This window comes from Prionailurus bengalensis, chromosome A1, assembly GCF_016509475.1.
Source record: "Prionailurus bengalensis isolate Pbe53 chromosome A1, Fcat_Pben_1.1_paternal_pri, whole genome shotgun sequence".
Classification (NCBI taxonomy): domain Eukaryota; kingdom Metazoa; phylum Chordata; class Mammalia; order Carnivora; family Felidae; genus Prionailurus; species Prionailurus bengalensis.
In genome coordinates, this window is record NC_057343.1 from 240,291,988 (window position 1) to 240,315,772 (window position 23,785).

The 23,785-nt window shown below is 58.0% G+C and overlaps 1 protein-coding gene across 10 annotated transcripts; it reads left to right on the plus strand.

The window, feature by feature from the left end:
* Positions 1–4: 4 nt before the first annotated feature.
* On the plus strand, positions 5–23,451 carry BRD9 (bromodomain containing 9). 10 transcript variants are annotated; one of them, XM_043601783.1, is made up of 17 exons: positions 21–210; positions 872–1,086; positions 1,343–1,475; positions 2,955–3,015; positions 3,440–3,584; positions 5,411–5,521; positions 6,178–6,353; positions 7,402–7,534; positions 9,474–9,549; positions 10,469–10,564; positions 11,466–11,598; positions 14,153–14,264; positions 15,068–15,151; positions 17,267–17,305; positions 19,430–19,529; positions 21,846–22,019; positions 22,723–23,451. In XM_043601783.1, exons 1-17 carry the CDS (start codon positions 159–161, stop codon positions 22,821–22,823), a joined length of 1,941 nt encoding a protein of 646 aa, XP_043457718.1. In that variant the 5' UTR covers positions 21–158; the 3' UTR covers positions 22,824–23,451. The 10 variants fall into 10 exon arrangements, with proteins under 10 accessions (XP_043457770.1, XP_043457759.1, XP_043457766.1 ...); XM_043601793.1 differs by having other exon boundaries at positions 22–210; positions 6,220–6,353; XM_043601804.1 differs by having other exon boundaries at positions 22–210; positions 6,238–6,353.
* The last annotated feature ends 334 nt before the right edge of the window (positions 23,452–23,785 follow it).

Below are 23,785 nucleotides of genomic sequence, written 5' to 3' on the forward strand. Positions count from 1 at the left end.
GGCGAGGCGGCCCGACTTCCGGCGCCTGCTTCCGGCGGGGCCCGGCGACCTCCGCGGGGCCAGGCGGGTGGAGAGTCAGGGCCGCGGCGGCGGCGGCGTCCACGCTGCGGCCGCGCTTGCTTGCAGCCCTCAGCCCCGCGCTCCGGCCCCGCGCCGCCATGGGCAAGAAGCACAAGAAGCACAAGACCGAGTGGCGCTCGTCCTACGAGGGTGAGGCGGCGGGCGCGCTTTGTGACGTCGGGCCGGCCGGCGGGCGGGGGGCGGGGTCCCAGGCGGGGGTCCCGGGCAAAGATCCCGGGCTCGCGGGCTCGGGCCCCGAGGGAGAATCCCCGGCTCGCCTGCGGGTGGGGGAGGGGGGTCTCGGCGGGGGGAAGATTCCGGGGTCGCGGGAAGGTGTCCTGGGCGAGGATTCTGGGATCGCGGGCGGCGGTTCCGGGCCAGGGCGCCAGGGCTGTCGGGCGTCTGGTCCGGCTCCTGCATCTGTGTTGGCTTGTCTGGTCTTGGAGAAGTTCGTCCCTGTTTGTCACCCGCGTCCCGCCTGCGCGTTCCTGCAGCCTCGGTCCTGTGTCTGCCGCAGGACAGACGGGCGTGAGCGCAGGCCAGGAGCTTAGGGAAGGGGGCGGGGAGGGACCAGGCTCCTGGGCTCCCCTGCCTCCTCGTTCCTCGCCAGACAGAGCAGCTCGAACTATGTCCCTGAGGGTGATGCAGCACCAAGGGAGGCGGGACTGGCAGCCCTGGGGTTTGCTTCCCCATCTTTCCCTGATGGTGTTGCCTTCTGGGGCCTGGGCGTCCTCCTGTTCCCCCTGCACGTCGGGCCCCTGGTGCGTCTACACACCCGAGCACACCCCGAAGCTGCGGTCTCTGCTTCCAGATTATGCAGACAAGCCCTTGGAGAAGCCCCTGAAGCTGGTTCTCAAGGTTGGAGGAAGTGAAGTGACTGAGCTGTCGGGGTCTGGGCACGACTCCAGTTATTACGATGACAGGTCAGACCACGAGCGAGAGCGGCACAAGGAAAAGAAGAAGAAGAAGAAGAAGAAATCCGAGAAGGAGAAGCACCTTGACGACGAGGAAAGAAGAAAAAGAAAGGTAGAGCAGGGCGGCAGCTGGCCGGTGGAGGCCCCCAGCCCCCCGGAGGGCAGATCACAAGGGCCGTGGGGTCTTAGGAAAGGGCTGTCCTGCTTGTAGCAAAAGGCGCACGAGCCCAGGGGGTGGTCGTTGGGGGGGGAGGGGGGATCTGAAGGAGAAGCGTCTCTGGAGGGAGGTTTGCTCGCTCAGCCTTGTGTCGCAGGAGATTATTTAAAACCGCTTGCCCTGCTCTCGCTGCCCTGACTCTGCCTCACAGGAAGAGAAGAAGCGGAAACGGGAAAAGGAGCACGGCGACTCGGAGGGAGAGGCCGACGACTTTGACCCCGGCAAGAAGGTGGAGGTGGAGCCGCCCCCCGACAGGCCCGTGCGAGCGTGCCGGACACAGCCAGGCGAGTGGAAGGAACGTGTTTGGAGGCTCTCCTGGAGCGCGACAGCTCGTCTCTGTGACACAGTGGTTGGCGTCGTGCTTTTCTGCCTTTTGGGGACGTGTGCGGGAAGGAGGGAACGGCGCTTTCTCTGCCGGGGCTCGACGTGAAGCGTAGCTGGACCTGAGGTCTTAGTGTCAACTTGAACCTGTAGAGCAGGGTTCAGCCAACTGCCGCTCCTGTGCCCCCTCCCTTTGTTCTTTTTAAACTCACGAGCTCGTCACGGGGAGAAGGGAACTAGTGCTCAAATCGGTTGTTACTGAGGCTGTCAGGCACCACGAGGGCTGTGCCAGCCTCACCGGAGGAGAGGACACTCGGGGCTCTCTAATCTGTGAGCGGTCACTTTCCTCAGGGGCTTTCAAATGGTCAGGAGGTACTGAAGTGGAGGCGGTTTTGCTTCAAGCATTTCTCTTCTTGACCTTGGGTTTGACTGCCTGTGATTCAGGAGAGAAGGAAGCAGGGTCGTATGGCAGTCGTTGCCGAGGGTGTGGTTTTCTGGCAACAGCCGTCCCCGTGCAAGTCATTGCCACGGTGAACAGGTAGGACCCGGGGCCACGGGGCACAGTGGGCAGGAGAGAAGGTCAGGCATGAGACGGTTCGCTAGGGGAACGTGCTCACGAAGCGCGTACAGTCGCCGGTCCCTGCCGGCTTGGTCTGATCAGCTGATTGAGGTCACGCGTGCAGTGCTTCCCTTCCGTGTACCCGAAGGGGTGATGTTCACACTTGCTCTGGTCACTGTCACTATCGGGACCCACTCGTGGTCTGCAGGCCTGTTTGCTTCAGCCCTGGAACCAGCTATTTCTCCAAGGAGCCCTGGTTCCTTAGTGCGTTCAGATGCTGAGGTCTGGGGGCTGGGCGTGGCCAGCAGTGGATGCTCTAGGTAAGAGCACTTGTGTTCTCATGGCTTAGGGAACAGAACCTAGGCCGCCACGTGTGCTTACTACGTTCACCAGAAACCACGGTTCCACACCGTGGGCCAAGAGATGCAGTTAGTGGCCGTCCTCACAAGGACCCCCGTGTGGTTGCATTCGTACCCGGTTTACAGAGGAGGAGCAGCGGAGGCGCGGCCAGAGGTTCTGGACTGCCAAGTGAAGTGATAGTCGGTGAAGCGCGGCCTCTGTGTCCTGGCCGTCTGCGTACCGTGTCTGGAACGTACTGGGTCCGGTCGTGACAGGGGACTCATACAGACTGACAAGTGACAGCTCCCTGTTGTCGTTTGAAGGATCTTGGCACTTTCTAAGGGGTTTGGGGGACTGATGCTGTGGTGGATGCCCCTCCCCCCCAGCCGAGTTTTTTGGGGCCAAGACCGGGTCTGGGTCGTCCTCGTACCCGGTTCTTGTTGGAGCCTGAAACGCTGAAACGTGCCGTGGAGTGGGAGCTCTCTAGTGACACAGTATCAGGATGTTTTGACTCATCATTATCCTGTACTCTTTAAATTGTCAGCCGAGAACGAGAGCACACCGATTCAGCAGTTACTAGAGCATTTTCTCCGCCAGCTCCAGAGGTAAACAGTTTCTCAAGAACTTGAGGTCGGGAACCTTCAGGGTGTCTCTCCTTGTGACGGGTTCTTCCCTCACCTCCCACACCCGTGAAGCAGACCCTTCGCCCTCCCTGGGTGACGCCTAGTCTAGTGGGGGGTGGGCCGGCGTGGGGAGAGCGCCGTGTGCCCGGTCCGTGCAGGGCAGGGGTGTTGGTGGGGGGCGGTCAGGACCTCCACGATGCAGATGTCATGGCTCCGGCCAGGAGGGTAATTTTGGAATTTTTAATCATCAAAAACATCTATGCTTCTACAGAGTGTAAATTTTATTTCTCATCTTAAGGAACAAAACTTGGTGAATTGTATCATGTTTTTACCGTGAAACGTTTTGTATCGTTTGGAAATCTACATTTGGGTTTTCCTGTTTAAGTAATGACGTTCTTGTTTTCAGAAAAGATCCTCATGGATTTTTTGCTTTTCCTGTCACGGATGCAATTGCTCCCGGATACTCCATGATAATAAAACATCCCATGGACTTTGGTACAATGAAGGACAAGATTGTAGCCAACGAATACAAATCAGTCACAGAATTTAAGGTAAACTAATTTCGGTTTCTGAAATAATTGCTGCAAAGCTCTCTGTGTGTTTATGTCCAGTAAGTACTCTGTCCGTATCAGCTGGTTTCTAGTTGCGAGTGTTCATGGGGGCCTGAGCCTTCGGGCCAAGGTCTCCCAAATGTTGCATCAGAGAAACTGGTATCTTGTCTGGAAGCTGTAGAGACACATGAGGTCAAGCAAAAGTGTGTCTGATTTGGTCTGACTCCAGAATGGGTATTTTTTTTTTTTTTTAATTTTTTTTTTAACGTTTATTTATTTTTGGGACAGAGAGAGACAGAACATGAACGGGGGAGGGGTAGAGAGAGGGGGAGACACAGGATCGGAAACAGGCTCCAGGCTCTGAGCCATCAGCCCAGAGCCTGACGCGGGGCTCGAACTCACGGACCGCGAGATCGTGACCTGAGCTGAAGTCGGACGCTTAACCGACTGCGCCACCCAGGCGCCCCCAGAATGGGTATTTTTAGAATTACAGTTTTTCCTAGTTTTTTGTTTTATAGTAACTGTGAGTTTAATTTTTTTTTTTAACGATAAACTTCTATGACTCTCTAGTGTGTGGTTCTGAACTCTGTTTCTTGGTACAACTGCGAGGCAGGAAGTGCTTGTTGGCTTTGATCCCAGGGGCGGATCAAGATGAGTGCTTGACGCTTTGGTAATGATGTCATGTAGGAAAAGGCATTGGGTTTCTTTCTTAGTTTCTATTCAATTTGGAAGGCTTAGCTCTGTCACTTTCATTTGCTGGTGACATGACTGAGCGTGTTTGCTGGGCCTCAGAGGCTGTGCCACGTGAAAAGGTACGGGGGCAGGGGGCCCTCAGTCCTCCACCTTCCTTGTCGGGCCCTGGTTTGCTCTGCTGCCCAGTGACGGTCCTGGATGTGAGCAGTGTCCCCCCTCTGCCTTGTCCTCAAGACTGCTACATCAAGGCCCACAGAGGAGGGGGACTTGAGGGCCACAGGCCCAGCCCTGGGGACCTTGGCCGTGGGGCCAGTGCTGGGGCTCGGTCGGGGTCTGGCTGGCGTCAGCTGTCCTTATGCGTCCTCATGGCCAGCACAGCGCACAGTGACAGGTGTGTGTGCGGTCTGTAATTTGGTTGGGGTGATGATATATTGAGACGTCCAATAGCTTGCTTTTAACGTAAGCTGTTCAGCAAGATTTCCCTTATCTTACAGAAAGCCTTTTTGCTGATGCTATTAGAGTAATTGGCGATAGACCAAGTTTTGAATTCTGTGTCAAAATCCCAGAGAGGGGACGTGAACGTGCTCAGCTCTCAGTTCATTCCTCAGCTTTTACTTAAAAGGACCTGGCTGTCACTTCTCGTTCCTACTTACATCTGATTTCTCCCAAAGCGGGGGAGCTGGAGATGGAGAGAGGGAGCCGCGATGTTCTTAGAACGCGCACGTGTTGGGGCAGCTGGGAGGTTCCGTCGGTTAAGCGTCCAATTCTTGGTTTCGGCTTAGGTCATGATCTCGTGGTTCGCGAGTTCAGGCCCCACGTCAGGCTCTGTGATGACAGCATGGAGCCTGCTTGGGATTCTGTCTCTCCCCTGCTCACACACACATTCTCTTTCTCAGAATAAAAAAACAGAAACAGAAGCCACGCGTGTCGCGCTCAGGAGGAAGGTCCAGGTTTGGCAGGCTTCTCACTGTAAGGTCTGAAACTTCCCTCAAAGAGTCGTTAAAAACCATTTGTTAAGCTGAAGAGCCTGGTTTAGTTGCTTGCCACTCAGTTTTAGCCTCTTGACAGGAATCCGGTTTTTGCCGGCATCTCAGTGGTTCAAACTCGACAGATTCTATTTTTTTCCCTTTCAGGCGGATTTCAAATTGATGTGTGATAACGCGATGACCTACAACAGACCAGACACTGTGTACTACAAGTTAGCTAAGAAGATCCTTCACGCAGGCTTTAAGATGATGAGCAAAGTAAGAAGCCCGCGGCGGCAAGGAGCCACAGAGACGAGGGTTCCCCTCTGTCTTGATGCCTACACAGAGCCCCACCCCCACTGACTGACATGCTTCCACCCGTCCATCACTGGCCGTGGTGCAGAGCCTCTGTACACATCCCAGGCCACCCTCCCCGCCAGGCGCGCTCTCTCTCTCTCTCTCTGCTCCTGCGCCAGCTGGAACGTCTCCTTTAGGGTTGGTGGAAAGTGCTGGATCTGTTGATCTAAGTGTGGGTGTCTGATGGATTGCAGCCAGCCTGTGATTTGTTTTACGTGGCTGCCTCACTGAGTCCAGACAGGACGTCTTGGCCGTCCGGAGTGGATTCCCAGATCTGTCCCATGAGCCAGGTTGCATGCGTCACGCATCTAGGACCAGTGCCTTGTGCCTGAGCGGCCTGTAGGTGAGGTGCGGGCCCCTGTGCCCTCTGGCCCGTCCCCCTCTGCCAGCCCCGAGTGCTCCCAGCCAGTCGGCCGCGCCTGTGGTGCTGACTCCCACCTGCACCTGCCGCGGTAGCGCCATGGGAGCCCGCTGTTAGGCCAGGCGAGGCTGCGGCCGTCCCCATCCCACCCATCGCCATGGCGCCTCGGCTGTGAGGCAGAGGTAAAGGCCTGCTGCTCTGTCCTTTTTGATTCTAGGAGCGGCTGTTAGCTCTGAAGCGCAGCATGTCGTTTATGCAGGACATGGATTTTTCTCAGCAGGCAGCTCTTCTGGGCAACGAAGACACAGCTGTTGAGGAGCCCGTTCCTGAAGCGGCACCTGTACAAGTAGAAACTGCCAAGAAATCCAAAAGGCCGAGTAGAGAAGTTATCAGGTAACGGGAAACGCACCTCAGGATTGTGAGTGAGGGTGAGCCTGTGCTGGCGCCCGTGTCCGCGGAGTAGCTCGCGGACCCCCACCTGCTGGAAGGAGCCCGGTCCCCAGCGGCCGCGCGTGAGCTCTGGTCTCAGGTGTTTCCAGGCAGCTGGCTGCCAACCTGGGCCAGCCGGGCCTCGTCACGCTAACGGACCTGGGGGCACAAGGGCAGGACAGCCCCTGCCAGCCACACGCAGGCTCTGTTCCAGGTGTGACACTGCTGTTCCCATATGCGTGTTGCAGTGATTGTTGGCCCTTCACTCTGAAGAAGTTCCCTCACGTGCAGGAGGACACTTGATGGTGGCCTAGCTTGGCTGTCCCTGTGCGGGGGACGTAGCTGTGCTGTGTTAGGCAGGTGACACGCTTTGTGGGGGGGCTTCATTCTCCTCGTACCTGACCCCCCAACTCCTGCAGCCGTCCACCCTGGGCCAGAGGCGGGGCCTTCTTGCAGGCTTGGGGTCCGCAGGCAGAGTTTGCTCCCGCAGCTCCTTGGATGGAGTCGGTCCATATGCTTCTGGAACCTTCCACAGGAGAGGCCATATCCCTTGGGCGCTGCACCCAGTGACCCTTGGCTGTTCGAATAAATCTCTTCTCTGTGTGGGGTCTGAGCCCGCCTGCCGAAGGCTCGGGACGCCCCTTTTGCCTCACGACCTGTGCTCCCAGCTCACCCTTGTTTCTGGCGTCTCCACGCTCCACGGAGCTTTGCCTCTTTTTCCAACGATGCCTCGAATGACATTGTGAGTAGTCAGGTTGCCGTCAGGTTGCTCTTAGATCAACTCAGGTGTGCAGCTGAGACACGAGACACCTCCAGCGGCCGTTTGGGGCTCCCTCGCTGTTCGTGGAGGCCCCGCATATTGGTGCAGTTACAGCCATGAGGACAGGGTCGAGGAGTGCTCCGTGCCCTTGCTCCCGGCCCGTGGTAACCTTGGGGAGCGGTAGGGACTGACCGTGGTGAGGTGGGAGCAGCACGTGCCCCGGTGACGTGTGTGGTGTTCCCTGCCTCGCAGCTGCACGTTTGAGCCGGAAGGAAATGCCTGCAGCCTGACTGACAGCACGGCAGAGGAGCACGTGCTGGCCTTGGTGGAGCACGCAGCTGATGAGGCTCGGGACAGGATCAGCCGGCTCCTCCCAGGGGGCAAGGTAGAGTCGGGGGTGTCCGGGCAGAGCTCGTGTCCCGCAGGCTCGCTTTGGGTCCCGTCACCGGCTCCATCTCTGGGGTGGGCGGGGGCCTCCCAGAAGCGGTGTGTGATGCGGGGACGCTGCAGCAGGCTCGCTCCGTAGTGGGGATGTTGCCCACCGGCAGATGGACGTCAGGCCTGCCAGGCGTCTGCGCTGCAGCCTCCCTCTTCTCCTGGTGTGCTTGCGTCTCTGTGTGCCTCTGCTGCGCCCGTGGGTCCCATCTGACCTGGGCCTGGCCTGTGGGGCCTCCCTGCTGTGCTTGGAGCACCCCCCTGCCGGGAGAGCAGCCCGGCACCTCCGGTAGAAACGGTGTGGCTCTTGCGTGCACTTTTAAACCCGCTAGTGACGGTAACAAGGACAGAGGTGACGTTAATCCCGGCACGTTTCCTTGACCTGGTGCATCCACAGTCTCGTCTGTGCATGTGGTCCACGTGAAGAACTCTTAGAACTTCATATCCCTGTCTCAGACACACGTTTTCAAAACGCGTATGGAGTGTTGTGTCAAGGATTTTGAACAATGACGTTTTGCGTACGCCAGGTTACGTGAAGCGTACGGAGATGGATCTTTTACTTGTCTGAAGCTTCCCTGGGGGAAAGTTTGCGGTTCCGTGTGTAGCTGATGTTGATCTGCTGGACCCGCTGGTCTGCGTGCCTGTAGTGCTTCTGCCCTGGAATGCCCCAGGCACTGGGCATGGCCCTCAGTGGCGCTGGGAAAGAGCCCTGCGGACTGTAGCTCGGAGAGGGAGGGCCGTGCTGAGCTGCGTGTATTCATCAGAGGCACGTGTCCACACCCGAACCCCCACTGCTCCCAGCGCTGGGCCTGTTTCCCTTTTCTCCCTTTTTGGGTTGTAATTCCACAGCGAGAAACCTGACTCCTGTTCCCCTTAGTGCATTCACGTGGTCAGTGCTCACGTGATCAGCACTTACATGGTCAGCGCTCATGTGGCCGGTGCTCATGTGGTCAGTGCTTACACGGTCAGCACTCACGTGGTCAGTACATCCATAGTCAGCACTTGCATGGTCAGTGCTCACATGGTGAGTACTTACATGGTTAGTACTCCCATGCTCACTACTCACATGGTCAGCGCTTATGTGGTCAGTGCTCATGTGGTCAGTATATGTGGTCATTGCTCGTGGTCAGTACTGACACGGTTAGTGCTCACGTGGTATTTACGTGGCCAGCACTCAGTGGTCAGCACTTACACGGTCAGCACTTACGTGGTATTTACGTGGTCAGCGCTCATGTGATCAGTACTGACAGCACTCACATGGTCAGTGCTCACATGGTGAGTACTTGTATGGTTAGTACTCACACACTCAGCGCTCACATGGTCAGTACTTATGTGGCCAGTGCTCACGTGGTCAGCAGTGACGGGTCTCCTGTCCTCCCTGCCCTGTATTCAGGCACTCAGGCCAAGGGTCCCCCTCTTCTCTTCCCCCACTCCCATGTGCAGGTGCCCCTCCTGGACCTTCCTGGGGGCCTTCAGAGGAAGAGGGCTTTTGTTCAGTGGTTTTCTGTAAGCGGAACTAAGTCCCTTGTGTTAGAGATGGAGCCTCTAGTGCCCGTTGATATGGCATTTGGTGACCAGGGTCCTGTTCTGGGTCATTTGGCTCAGGTTCTGACATCCCGTAAGAGGGCAGTTTCTGGGGTAAGCTTCCTGTTTCCGTATCTCCTTTAGAAGAATCAGGAACTAGTCTTAATCCTTTCAGTACACATGGGTGTGAAGTCAAGTTCGGGGAGGTATGAGAGAGGTCTCTGCGGTCTTTTCCATGGGGAAACCGACTGCCCCGTGACCTGTTGGGATCTGTGCACGTTAGGCCGTGCTCGCTCGTACGCCTTAGCTCTGTTGGCGTTGCGGCAGAGCACGTAGGGCCGGCCCTCAGGTGTGCTTCCTTGCAGATGGGCTATCTGAAGAAGGACAGTGACGGCAGCTTGCTCTACAGCGTGGTCAACACGGCCGAGCCGGACGCCGACGGTGCGTGGCCCCGAGCAGGGCTGGGGTTAGTCTCCGCAGCGCCAGGGAGTTTCGGCTTCGTAGCCCGTTTGAGATCGCGGTTGCCCGTGCAGAGCAGGCCCCGGTCGCACGGCGTAGACGAATCCCATCCGGTGTTACTCCCCTGTCCTCCCCCTCCTGTGTATGATAGGCAGCCTGCGTATGATACGTGGACAGGGGGCAGTCATCCAACGGGGGCAGGGGTGCTGCTCAGACCTTTTCTGCCCCAGGGTCTAGCAGAGGCAGCCAGTGTAGAGCTGTGCTCCCGCAGGGCTGCGGCTCTACAAGTCCTCGTGGCCTGACTTCCAGATACCATCATGAGGATCGACTCACACCCTTGTCAGGGCTCCCCGGGAGGAGCCAGAGCGCACAACTCAGTCGCACTCGCGGAGCTTGGAAGGGGCCCAGACGTGGGCTTAGAGGGGATGCCCTGTGCGATCATCGTGTTGACGACCTTGGGGGGGGCACAGATGCCGGATCTGCTCACCCGTGGGGAAGCCCTTATGTACTCCGTCTCTTTGAAAAGTATCTCGAGTTGATCAACTCGTAGCTTAGACAAAGTTAAGGTTTGAGAATTGTAGCGGCTGCTTTTTTTTTTAAGTGCTTATTTATTTTGAGAGAGAGAGGGAGAGAAAGAATCCCGAGCAGGCCCCAGGCAGTGCAGAGCCTGAGGCGGGGCTCGACCTCACAAACCGTGAGATCGACCTGAGCTGAAATCAAGAGTCGGATGTTTAACTGACTGAGCCACCCAGGCGCCTAAGAATTTTAGTGGTTTCTGTAAATTTGATTTTAGCTGGTCTTTCTAGAGAGCCCCCCGTGCCTTCCCCAAGTGCACTCTGTGAGCCACTGCGGGAGCTGGGAACTCCCCGAGCCATCTGTTCACAGCCCGGTCCCTTTGCAGAGGAGGAGACCCACCCTGTGGACCTGAGCTCGCTCTCCAGCAAGCTGCTCCCCGGCTTTACCACACTGGGCTTCAAGGATGAGAGAAGGGGCAAAGGTGAGTGTGGGGTGGGCAGGTAGGGGCACGGGATGAGGGAAATCACAGGAGAGGTGTGGACCCAGAGTCCTCCCGCCATCTTCCTGGCTCACCTGTTCTCAGTACTGTGTCCAGATTCTGGCTCTGAAACTAACAATGAGGTTAAATTAAGGTCCTGCCGAGTGAGGGGAATAAACATTTCACCGGGCACGCTCCTCTTTGCCGTCCGCTCGTACCGGTCTGTGGGTCTCAGCCCCGTGCCGACCGTGGTAGGGGTGTATGCCCGGGTGTCTGCCGAATGATGGTGGGCCAGTGTGGGGGATGGAAGGTTGGATGGGTGTGGCGGTGGAGGGAGGGAGGGCACTGGTGTGCTGGCCGCACTTGTGTGTGTGGCCGAGTGACCGAGTGACATCTGTGGCTGGTTTGCTAGATTTGGAGTGTGTCGGTGTGCAGCAGTTCTGTTCCCCGGGGGACAGCTGGTGGCGTCTGGGGACGTTGTGATGGCCACATCATGGTGCGACTGGAGTCTAGTGGGGGGGAGGGGCACGTCTGAGACGCATCGCTCTTGAGCTCTGACGTCATTCACGTGGGGACGCCAGCCGTGATGCCCCCACAGCCCCTCGAGGGATCCAGCCTCGTCCCGTGGGCTCGGTTCCCAGCGGGGCCTGGGTCGGCACGAAGCCCATCTACCAGCGCGCGCTCGCCTTGCATCGCGTAAACTGTCCTCTGCGCCTGCTGCGGAGCCTGAAGTGCTGGTTCGGCCCGGAAGCTGCCACCGCTTCGGGTCGCTGGGGAGCAGCGATGCCACAGGGAGGGGGCTGGGAGCGGGGGCGGGGGCGCCGCCCGCGGGACCGAGCGCGTCTCGTGCGGGCGTCACCGCACGTGCGTCTCACGTCTTGTGCTCTCCCTCTCCTGCCCTCAGTCACTTTTCTCTCCAGCACCACCACCGCGCTTTCAATGCACAGCAATTCCGTGTTCGGCGACTTGAAGTCGGAGGAGATAGACCTGCTGTATTCCGCCTACGGGGACGAGACGGGCGTGCAGTGTGCGCTGAGGTGAGCAGGGTCGGCACGGTCTGGAAGGTTCTCGCTTGCCGTGCGGGAGGAGCCGTTTCCCTGGTGGGTGGTTGGCGGGAGACGGCCGACGGCAGCGGGTCTGCACGGCAGAGGTTTTCGAGTTCTTTTCCGTAAACCACTGGTTTGCCACGGGTTGGTCTTGAAGTTCGGGTAACTCAGCTGCGCCTTACAAAGGTGACGATCCGGGCTGTAGTTTAAAAAAGAACGTGTGTGTGCGTGTAACCAACCACGTGTTTGGAGCTTGTTTCGTGATTTTGTTGGAACCTGGCTCGGTGGCCGTGTTCGTCTGCTGGGGCCACCGGAACCGTGCACCCCAGCCTGAGGGGCTGAAGTGACAGGCATTCGTCGTCTGGCGGGGCCGGAGGCTGGGAGTCCGAGACCCGGGCGTGGGCAGGGCTGCTTTCTCCTGGGGCCTCTGTGCTTAGCGCGTAGACGGGCCTGGTCTCCCTGTGTCCTCACCTGCACGCCCGTCTCTAAGTCTGTGTCCCGGTCTCCGTTTCCTTCAGAGACACCAATCGTAACGCGTTAGGGCCCCCTAAAGACTCCGCTCGAACTTCATCACCTTTGGGAGGCCACGTCTCCAGATAATACGTTCTGAGGTACTGGGGTTGGAGCTTCAGCAGAAGAATTTTGGGACACGCTTCAGTCCCCAACGGTGACTGGGACGTGGTACCGAAACCGCAGACGTGGTGCCGTGTTTCTGTGGAACTGCTGTGTTCTGTGCACCAATAGAAGTGGGTCACGCCTGTAGGATTTTAGTAATTCTCCAGGAGGAAAGGCAAGTTCGGCTAACCTCTAAGAAATGGATCTTTCCACATGAGATCTTTAATTCCAAACAGAACACGGGACGTATTTTAAAAACGAGCAAAAGGAAATCAGCCCTTAATACGATTTTTATGAGCCCAGAGAAGCAGAAGTGGAACACCAAGGAGGAAATCTGGTGAGCGAGGCCAGTGTCACAAGTGGTGCGCCCCCCCCCCCCTTTTGCCCCACTGCCCTGTCACAGCCTTTAAGGGACGGCAGTCACCTTTGGTTCAGGGGGCACGGTGTTCCCAGACGGTGGTCGCTTTCCCCCGCGCCCACCCCTGAAACACGGATGGACTCTGGGCGCCGGGCAGCGAGAAGCCCGACCGCGTGAGCAGCGCACGGCGGCCGCAGCCCACGCTCCTCCCGGGCGTCCCCGCGTCACCTCGCCACGCGCTCTGTTCCGGACCACGCCGCGAGTGTTCCGGCGTCCCTGCTCCCGTCACACGCTCACGGTGGTGGCGTCTCCTGAAACGCCCCCGGAGAGACTCGTGTGCCGTCACGGTCTCACTCCCAGATCGGTGGCCCTCCTCGCTCCGTGTGACGGTCTGGCCTCTGGGGAGCCCTTCTGAGCCTTTGCCCCAGGGCTTAGAGGCCAGGACCCGGGCCTTCGTCCCCCGCCTCCTTTTACGGTGCCTTCCACTCACTTCTTTTTTAGTTTGTAGTCTTCACGGAGTCCGAAAACCAGGACGACACTCTAGGGCGCGGTGCCCGCGGAGTCTCGTTCCCGCACGGGCTCCCTCTCCCCGCTGCTGTGGAGCATCTCTCCTCGGTCTCCTTTCGTTAAGTCAGAACGGAAACAAAAACGGAAACGGCACCGGGTACGGCCGTGCCCCTCCCGCGGGAGCCCGCGTCTCCCCGTTGACCCCGAGCCGCGCGCTGGCGGTTGTGCGGGGCTACCTACCCGCGGCCTTTCTCGGTCGGTAGAGGACGGCGTCGCGGTCGGGTTTTCTCGGGATTTTCTTCGTAACGTGCTCTTCCTGGCGTGTCTCGTGCGGGGTGTGGTGTGCGGCGCGTGTGACGTGCGAGAGCCGCGCTCGTCAGCTCGCGTTCTCAGAAAGGCTTCCGGTCAGCAGGCTGCGAGTGGTTCGGTCTTTGGCGAGACAGAAGTGATGCGTGGATTTGCAGCTTGCGGGGTTGACGCCCCTGATCCCTGCCGTTGTTCAGGAGTTCACCGTATGTGCCCGGACTCTCGTTAGCCTTGTCTTTTTTTAAGCGATCTTCTCGAGATGGTTTTTAAGTTTTAGCACCTGTTTTTCAAGATCTTTTTTGTTTGTTGTTTAGTTTATATTGAGGGAGAGCGCCCGTGCACGTGAATGGGGGAGGGGCGGGGGGGAGGGGGGAGAACCCCAAGCAGCCTCCGCGCTCAGCTCAGAGCCTGACGTGCGTCTAGAACTCCCAAAGTGTGAGATCGCGACTCGAGCCCAAGTCGAGAGTCACGTGCTTGACGAGCCACCCGGGCGCCCCTTGAGTTGCTTTTCGCCTTTCTGGATCACGGGCCACCCTGAGTATCCGACGAAGACGGTTGCTGCCACCCCCCAGATTACACGTGGGAGGTTCGCGGCTCTCGGCGAGACCCTCTCGCGGAGGCGGAGGCGTGTCCGAGGAGCCGGGTCCGCGGGGCAGGCCCCGCTCCTCGGGACCGCCGGCCCCGGGGAAGGCGCCTGGGAGACGAGAGTGTGCGGCGCGGGGCCTTCCGGCGGCATCACGCCCTCTCTCGGCCTTCCAGCCTGCAGGAGTTCGTGAAGGATGCTGGGAGCTACAGCAAGAAGATGGTGGACGACCTCCTGGACCAGATCACCGGCGGGGACCACTCGCGGATGCTGTTCCAGCTGAGGCAGGTGGGCGTGCATGTGCCGCGTTTGTGGGGCCGCGCCTGTGGAAAGAGCCTGTCCGGATGGACACCGTCCTAGGGAATCGCTGGCTCGCCTCCCCTCATTCGTGTTTTAAGTTTTTACTTCAGGCAGTCAGTTTTCTTTCAGAGGAACTGAAAAGTTGGAGCAAGTCCCGCTTGCCCCCCCCCCCCCACCGCCGTCTCTGGGGCTCTGTGACTTTATATCCAGATCACTGTCGTGTGCCGTCCATTCCCTTTGCTCTGAAGACTCTTTTTGGCTATTTCTTCGAGTGTAGACTTGCTGACGGGGAATTTACTCGGCTTTTTTTTTGGTCTGAAAGAAGTTATTTTATCTGTATTTGTGGAATTCCTCTTCCCTGGGTCTGGAATCGTGGAATCATAGGCTGCTTTTCTCCTATTTTGAGAGACATCTGACCACACCGTTTCTGAAGCGTCGCCGTCGTAGGCGTCTGCGTCTTCTGTCGCGCGTCTTCTTGGCAAAGCGCACGCGTCGGCCGTCGGGCTTCGAGTGGGCTTTTCCTTTTTTCAGGGTCGTAGGAGAAGACCAGAAGAGGTCTGTGCTATACAGACCTCCGTTCCAGGAGGCCTCAGATACTCGCTCCTTTGTCCTTTGCGGGAAATGGACTGTTTGCTGCTCTACATGCTTCTAAAGTTTAATCTCTGTAACTGATTTTCAGTAATTCGTCTCTGATGTGTTTCAGCGTTCTTTTCTCTGTGTTTATCCTGCTTAACGTTTGTCGGGCTTCTCAGGCCCGTCATTTAGAAGATTTTCATCCGTCGTCTTTTCAGATGTCGTGTCTGCCCCCACCCCACACTCGTCGCTTCTCCAGGACTCTGACACGCGGCTGGCATCCTGGCCTGTCCCGAGTGCCGGTAATGCTCAGCTCCTTTCTCAGTCTCTTGTCCCTCCCTCAGGGGTGAATGCTGTCTGTTGCCGTGGCTTCAAGTTGAGTGATCTGTTTTTGTGCCGCGGCCACATTTGCTGTTAAGCTCAGCCAGTGAAGGTTTCCTTTGAGACGCCGTGTTGTAGGTCTGGGCTCTGTTTTCTTCCTTCTTAGGCCTTCCCTTTCACGTTATGTTCATGCTTTCCTTTAAATTTTTGGACCTATTTCTCATATCTCCCACAGCTGCTTTGAAAGTCCTTATCCACCAATTCTTTCATCTCTGCCATTCCTGGATTTGCCTTTTGGTAGATTTTCCTCTGCTTACTGTCCACAGTTTGCTGCTTTATTGTTTGATTGGGCCCCGGGCATTACATTGTCGAGTCTCTGCTGTCTGGACTGTGCTATCACTGCCGCCAGCAGTCATAAGTGACTGGCGGAAATATGACTGTGGTTAGTCTGAATTAGATACGATGAGAATGTGAGCTGCGGACCAGAATTTCAGAGACTGGTGCGAAAAAAGAAACGTAAAACTATTTCATTATTTTATCTGGATCTCACGTTAAAATAAAAAATGTTTTCAACACGTTGGGTTAAGTGAAACGTGTCATCGTCGACTACGTGTTAAGATTAATCTTAAGCAGGCTACTGGAAGGCTAGGTAGGTATGTGCTCGCGTTACATTACTGCTGGGCGAGGCTGGCCTGATTTTACTGTGTTCTTTTAAGAACGTTGATGTTCATTTTGGCAGAGTTCTTAGGAGTCATTTGATTTCTTGGGATTTGTTTTTAATTTGGTAGGGTGGGTTTCAGCGGCCTTTATGTTGGGTGAATTTGGCCCTGATCCTAAGGAATGGCCTTTCAGGGTCTCTTCTGGTGGCCCAGGTGTCAGTGAGGTCTTGGCTGGGTGGAGTTTGGTTGTGTCTCCTCACGTGTACCTGGCCCCCTGGTGTTCGTCTGTGTGTGCCCAGGTCAGTGTGCTCCGGGTTCAGCCCTCCTGGACTTGTGGAGCTCCTGCTGTGAGCTATATCCTCCTCTCCAGACTTTGCCACTCTTCAGTTCCGTGTGGCCGCTGTGCCCCGGCTGCCGTTCTCTGCACTGTGGTCTGAAAGTTTTCCTCCTGGTGCCCCCCTGGGCACAGTGTGTGAGGCTGTGTCTTTATAGAGCAGGAACTGCTGAGATGTCCTGGCCACTTGTTTTCCTTTCTAGATTCCAGTGGGATCACTTTTCTGAAAGTGAGCTTGCATTACAGGAGTCACATAATTCCCAACGTGCTGTGGCGTTAGGTGACGTTTGATGCTAAAACGTATACGTTAGTGGAGGCGTGCGTATGCGTGTGGAACTGGACGTGACGATAGCGGAGAAGTTAATTTTCTACTAAAACTTATAAAAACCTTAGCACAGGTGAATCTCTAGAACGTTGTCCCAAACAAAAGATCTCAGATGCAAAAGTGTGCGAGCCGAGTGACTGTTTTGAAGGTGAAGATCCTGCCAGATTGCAGGACGGTGGCTCAGTAGCATTTAGGCTTGTGATCTCCACATGTGGTCACATGTGGCTGGGCGTCCCATACAGAATGTAGTCACACAGTAGCTGTCTTGGGTGACTCTGGGTCCCGCACAGGCTGTGGTCATGCAGTAGTGGTCAAGCGTAAGCCTCTTGTGGACACTGCAGCCCGAGGAGAAGATGCGTGGCCCCACAGTGCAGCCCGTCGGAGGGCAGGGGACCCTCCTCACCTAGCAGGTGGTTTCCTGAGCTGCCTCTGAGACGCAGGTACAATGTCAGACGTTTACCTTCTGTTTGAAGCCGTCCAGGGCTGCGGAAAACGCATCGGGTGCCCTCTCCTTCACCTCCGTCCCTCCCAGGGTGCCATCAGGGCACTCGGCCTCCCAGGGTCTTGGCCGGGCCTGCATGAATCGGGCCCTCTGTGGGGAGTTGGCTGTCTGTCTGATGCTGCACCAGCTCTGATTCACAGGGTGGTGTGAATACCGCGAGGACAACCCCAGCAAGACTGAATGGGCTGCTTTAATTTACGTCTGTGTACACGATATGAGCGAATCATCCTGTATAAAACCGTTTCGAAAACTGGCTTCTCCCGTTTTGATTTGCAGAGGAGAAATGTTCCCGTGAAGCCTCCAGAGGAAGCGAAGGTGAGTTGCACGGACGTGTAAGTGAAAACCTGATGATTAGCGTTCCTGCGGGGAATGGTCGTGTTCGGCCTGTGAAATGGGGTCATTGAGAAGAGGGTGTTGTTTTGTTGGGAAACTGGTTAAGTGGTAGTCTCCCTGCCCCTGAGTTTTAGTGACAGGGGTGAGGGGCAGGAAGCCACGGCACTTCTCTTCCAGTCCAGGCACGGGAGCCGCAGAGCAGTGGTTGTGCCGGGGCCCTGTCTTCTCACGTGGCAAGTGTGCACGGCCGGCCGGTGGGGAAGCAGGCGCTGGACCGGATTCCTGTAGGGGAGCCGCGGGGCACGCTAGCCTCTGGGGTGCTCCCTCGGCTGCGTGTGGGGCCTCGGCCCTGTGAGGTCTCTAGGGAGATCTGCGTGTCTGCTCTTTGGCTGGTGTGAGAAGTCGTGAGTAAACCAGCTGTCTTCAAGTCGCTTTTACGAGTTCCAAGTTGCAGGCGAATCTGTAACAACTTGGAAAACCGCAGCTGTGGGATGATTGCCCCAGCCACGTAGGGAGAAGGGCCCCGTGCTGGGCCCTGGGTAGGATCATGAGTAGCACTGAGCCTCGGTCTCTGGTTGCAAAGTAGAGCGGTAACAGTGGGGTCGTTGTAGGACTCTCGGTGGCACTCTCCCCTGAGATCTGGCTGCCGCCGTACTCCATAAACACGAGCTCAGCCCCGGCCGGCGTGTCGATGGCCCAGAGTGATCACTGTAACATTTCCTCTTGAGAGAGATTTATCAGAGCACAGAGCAAAGTGGCTTTTCTGAAAGTCAAGTGAAAGAAGCAAATTCACAGATCACCCAGATGAGACAGACCGATGGCACCCAGACAGGACGACAGGAGAGGGCTCAGACCCAGAGGGGACAGGCTGATGTGAGAGGGTTCACATCAGAGGGCACAGCCCAACATGACAGGACTCACACCCACAGGGGACAGGCCAACGGGAGAGGGTTCACACCAGAGGGCACGGCCTAATGTGACAGGGCTCACACCCACAGGGGATAGGCCGATGGGAGAGGGTTCATACCAGAGGGCGGGGCCCAACAGGAGAGGGCTCACACCCACAGGGGACAGGCCGGTGGGAGAGGGCCCACACCAGAGGGCACGACCTGACGGGAGAGGGCTCACGGGCCCTGTGCCCCTTGCCTGGTTAGCAGGGTCTCATCTTCCTCCTTCGCCAGGTCCCTGTGTGTGGCCGGATGTAGGTGGGTGCCTGTCCCTACTCTCTGGGCTGGAGGGGACCCTGTGTGAGCCTTCGAGCTGCAGGGCGGGCTGAGGGTGTTTGAGGGCACGTGACGTGCACCTGCGCAACCAGGTCCACAGGCTCTGAGCCTCTGCTGCAATGTGGACCTTTAGTTGAACTATTTGGTGAAGAAACGGTCCCTCCAGGCCGTGTGTCGGGAAGGGCGTGGTCATCGGACAGTAACTTATCCCACAGTGACTTAGGGTCCGATCTCCAAAGTGACAACGGGATTTGGTAGGATTTGAAGGCCTTAGGGTCTTACTTATAGTACATTTCCCTTAAAGCACCAGAGGTGGCTCTCAATGTTCATTTTAAAAAGGGCCATACATTAGCCGTTACCTCCTAACGTTTACGAGCCACAGGCCGCCGTGAAAGGTTTGCGTGGTGGGAGCGTCTCGGGGAACGCTGGGCTGTTTCCTTACAGTGCAGAGAGGGCTAGGAGGGCGCGGGGCGGCCACAGAAGGAGAGAGAACACGCTTGGCTTGGAATCTGCCGTGTTTTTACGTGTAGTCTCTGCAAGGTAGCCGTGAGCCCCTCAGGTCCCCTGTGTCCCCCTGTGCCGCCGCCCCCCTGCCCCCCGTTGCAGGGACCTGTTTATCCCCGAGAGCCAGCGGCCTTTGGCCTTTGGTCTCGGCAGTGGCAGCCGCCTCTGGGAGCGCCCCTGGTGGTCGTGGCTGCAGCGAGGACCAGACGCAGCGTGGTCTTCCGCTCCCTGGGTGTGGACGTGGCGGAGCTGGCCTGTCCTGGGGGGGGTGGGGGGGGGGGCCGGGGCGCTGCCGCTCCTGTGAGTTCAACAGCTGGTGTTAACTGCCCGCTCAGTGACCTCTTTCTTTTTCTGCTCGGTACCTACCCGTCTCCTGCAGGCTGGGGACTCGCTGGGCGACAGCAACTCCGTCCTGGACTTCATGTCGACAAAGTCCTACTCGGACGCCTCCCTGGACATCTCCATGCTTGGCTCTCTAGGTAGGTCGTGCCGGGCGTGCTCACATCCTCAGGCTCCGCTGGAAGAGGACGCTGTGTTCTCATCCCCAGTGCCGTGTCAGTCTGCGAGGTGGTCCCCGGGGTATGAGGCTGGTGTGCCGAGGCCTGTCCCCTTTCTAGGAATATGGCCACTGTGCTCGGGGTCCCTCCCTGATGGCCCCAGAGGGGGCTTGCCCAGGTCTCCTTTTTGACGTCAGGGTCCCTCGAGCCTGTCGGTCGTGCAGGGACAAGCTGCCTGCCTCGTGGCCTGCCATCGATGTGTCTGCGCGCACAGACCCACCAGGCTGTGCCCTCGTCGGCAGCTGAACCCGACCCTGCCACGTGAGATGCCCTCTGCGGTCCGCATGGCACCTCTTTGGCCGTCCGGCTCCCTGGTGACTCGATGCTCTCGGGGTGCATTCTCCTCCCCTCCTTTCCTTTGGGCCGACCTGACCATTACCACGGGGCTTCTCGCGGACGGTGGCCTCCCTCATTGCGTGTGGCCGTGCCCGTGGTGCTTCCGGCGTCAAGGGGTGGAGGCCAGACGTGCCGCTAAACATCCCGAGGCACAGGGAGCGGCCCCCCAAGAATGACCCGGCCCCGGAGGCCACCGCGGCCGGGGGTGAGAAATCCTGCCTGCGTCAGAAGTGGTTTCTGTCAGCGGCTCGGAGTGCATGAGGCCGGCTCTCGCTTTGTCATCAGCCCCGCGGTCTCTGCCTTGGGTTAGGCTGTTTGTACTTAGCGTGGTAACCCAGACCTGATTGAGATCTGCTGTCTTGCTCCTTGTCTGTCATTTTCCCAGTTGTTTGGGGGTCCCACGCCTACCGCTGGGTTAGGTGGTTCCCTAGGAGTCTTGGGACTCGTGGCTCTGGTTTGATACAGCAAAGGGGGACAGATCGGGACCCACAGAGGGAAGGGGTGCATGGGGTGAGTCTGGGGGAGACCAGGCAGCGCTCCAGAGCCGCCCCATGGGGTCCCACAGACACGCCTGACTCCCAGCATCGAGTTGGGGCAATGCAGGCACCCTCTCCCTGGCACATCTGCAAATTCTAGGCTCCTGGAAGGAGAGCAGGTGTTCAGTGGAAACCACATCAGTTGCATGGACAGTCGAGGTCCGGGGAGCCCCTCTGTCACTTGGGTGGTGGCGACCCTCCCGGGATCCGAGTTCACCAGCCAAGGGCCAACCTGGTCTTCTGGGCTTGCGGTCGGAGGCTGCTGTGTTAATGTCAGCCTTGCCAACTCTTCTTTTCCTCTGTGTTTAAGATTTTTTCCTCATTACTGGTTTTTGGTAGTTTGAGTGTAAGGTGCCTTGATTTATTTTTGTTTGGATTTATCCGTTGGGTTATGTTCGACCTGTGGACTCGGGGGTCTGTGGATTTTCAGCTGGGCTCCCGATTCTGCCATTTGTTGCTGAGTGTCTTTGCTTCGTGTGGCCGTCTGTTCCGCCGCGGCTGACCTGCTGTTGTCTTTCCCAGCGTGGGGTGGCGGGTTGCCGCAGACGCTGCTCTTTTCCTGTGCCGGAGCCCAATTCGGCTTTTCCAGACTCTCCCCTTCTCCCCTCACCACCCTCTTCCTCTGCTTTTTGAGGAGCGAGTGCCTAGTCGCGAATTTAAGGCCCCTCTTGTTCACAACTTTCCTCCCGTGTTTGGTGGGGCTGTTTCCCTGCCCTCTGCCCACCCGGTAGTGGTTTCTCATGGGCCAGACTGCAGTTACGCCTTTGGGTGCTGGTTAGCTCGCGTGCCTCGATGCTGCGCTTGGTCACGTTCTGACGGGCCGTTACCGATGTGTAGGCGTCAGACCCTGTCCAGGTGTGGCTGTGAGGTGCTCTAAGGGCGGCCCTGAGCCACATTTAGTGTAGGGAGGGACACCGTCCCGCCGGTGGACCGCACCCTTCTTCAGGCTTGGGCCACCGGTTGTCGGAGACACGTGAGTTCTTGAACTTCCTGGAGGGGTCGTGTGCTCCCACACACGCAGGGCCCCTCCTGGCCCAGACCCGGGAGCTCTCCCGGCAGCCCACTGTCCGGGGCCCCCTGCCCCCGCTCTGGCATGTTCTCCATCCTGGCGTCTGTGGGCCTCCGTTGCACATGCTGTCCTGCTTCCTGCGTGTTTACAACAGAGGGCAAGCCCTCTTCGTGAATGGCTCAGATCTGATGTGGCACCCGCCCTCCAAGCTTGCCTGTCCTTCCCTGCCCCCCCCCCCCCCGCCCAGCTTTCCGCACGGTGGGTGTTGTCCCAAGCGTTCATAGCGGCGAGGGAGAGACCGGGGGTGTGGCCCAGGCGTCGGGGTGTCTGACGTCTGACGGCCCCGTGTCTGTGCAGGGAAAGTGAGGAAGGAGCCTGACGCAGACGACAGCCACCTGAACCTGGATGAGACGGCGAAGCTCCTGCAGGACCTACACGAGGCACAGGCAGAGCGCGGGGGCTCCCGGCCGTCCTCCAACCTCAGCTCCCTGTCCAACACCTCCCCCTCCGATAGGGACCAGCACCACCTGGGTAAGGTGGCCCCCGGGACCGTGCGGGCCGCTCCCTCTGCAGGGTGTCCCTGCCCCTGGGGCGCTGAGACCGCCCTATAGTCGGGCAGCTGCCCGGGGCGGAAACGTGTGAGTGGAAGTCACTTGGCGTTAGGAATCGTGGGGAGTGGCCGTGAGACGTGGCCGGCCCTGCGTCAGGAGGAGCCCCAGCTGGCTACACCCCAGGGCCCTTGGAAGCGGCAGAACGAGCCTCAGACGCCGAGTTCGACTCGGGGAACGTTTGTTTCTTTCTGCCATTCCCGTGTTTAGTCCTAACACAGAGTGTCAAGGAGTGTGTCGGTCCTCCGGGGCCCTGAGGGGAGAGCAGGCGGCCTGGGGCCTTCTGCGTTTACTGAGACGGAGCGGGCAGGTGTGTGGGCCCCACCGGGATTTCAGCCCCACCGGGAAGGGAACCAGACGCTTCCTGGCTCCTCGAATTTACTCCCTCACCTGCCCAGGCTGCTGTCGTGGTTCCCAGATAGAGGTCGGGCTCGCGGAATACGTCTCGATGTCGTGGGCTCAGGGGTGCTCGTCCGCGGTGGAGGTGTGGCTGAATAACAAGCGGGCTCTGCGGCTGAGTTGTGGTCTCACTAACCGCCGTCACTAGGACACGTGTTCGGCCCGGTGTGAACCGTGACGTGTGTGTGGATCCGCTGTGTGAACACCTGTCTTTCCCACAATTGCAGGAAGTCCTTCTGGCCTCAGCGTCGGGGAGCAGCCAGAGGTGACCCACGACCCATACGAATTTCTTCACTTTCCAGAACCTGCAGCCTCTGCAAAGAGCTAGCCTTGTAGATAGACTTCCGTTAGTTTTTTATTTTTTTATTTGTGTGTACAGAGTTTTTGTCGTGAGACAGAGACTTTCGTTTTGTCCCCTCTGGCGTGCGGGAAGCAGCCCCGGGAGGTGGGGAGGTGTCTCTGGCATCATGTCAGCCACACGCGGATCCCGTGTTTCTGTGGGTAGCCCCGTGAATCCTGGACAGTGGACAGCACACATAGAGGTGTGTGACTGGGTGGGGTTGAGCCGTTGTGCTTTGTCTCTTGAGCTTTGAGGGGTCTGTAAAGCTCTCTCTGTGGCTGGCCGGGACATACCATCCTGCCCCAGCTTCCTTCCCGAGCACCCCCTGGGAGGCAAGAGATGCCCACGTTGAGGGTCCTGTGTGCTGTTTGCCCTGCCCGCCCTCCCCGCAGTCCCCACATTTCCGAAGCAGGTCGTGATGGGGCTGCAACCCTCCTGGCCTGGGATAGGCTCTGTGCTGGGCGAGGCCTGCCTTCTGCTGGAAGCTGACACTGCCCCCTGACGACAGTGATGTGCTGTGTCCATAGACTTTTTTAATCTGGATGTGTTTACTGGATGCTTGTTTACATTTGCAAAATGTAGAGATCTCAATAAAATACAGAGCGATTGCATGTAATTGTTTGCAGCCCCATAGGTGTCCACTTCTTTGTTGTTTTTTTTAATTTTCTTCAACGTTTATATTTGAGAGAGAGCACAAGAGAGGGAGGGGCCGAGAGAGAGGGAGACGCAGAAACGGAAGCAGCTCTGGGCCCGACGTGGGGCTAAACTTACAAACCGTGGGATCATGACCTGAGCCGCAGTCGGACGCTCAACCACCCTGAGCCCCCAGGCGCCCCTGTAAGTGTCCACTTCCAAGTGACTTTTCAGCAAGAACCTTTGTCACAGGAGGTCAGCAGCGTCCCTTCCGGCCGCTCACCCTCCCGCGCTTACTCTGCGTCTGGCCCCGTTCT

What these genes read in the sequence shown, in the direction of transcription:
- BRD9 (XM_043601783.1), top strand. Translation starts at nt 159, where the DNA reads ATGGGCAAGAAGCACAAGAAGCACAAGACCGAGTGGCGCTCGTCCTAC. An exon ending in TGCTGTTCCAGCTGAGGCAG is followed by an intron (nt 14,265 to 15,067) that starts GTGGGCGTGCAT and finishes TCGTCTTTTCAG; the next exon opens with ATGTCGTGTCTGCCCCCACC. An exon ending in CTGGCCTGTCCCGAGTGCCG is followed by an intron (nt 15,152 to 17,266) that starts GTAATGCTCAGC and finishes TTTGATTTGCAG; the next exon opens with AGGAGAAATGTTCCCGTGAA.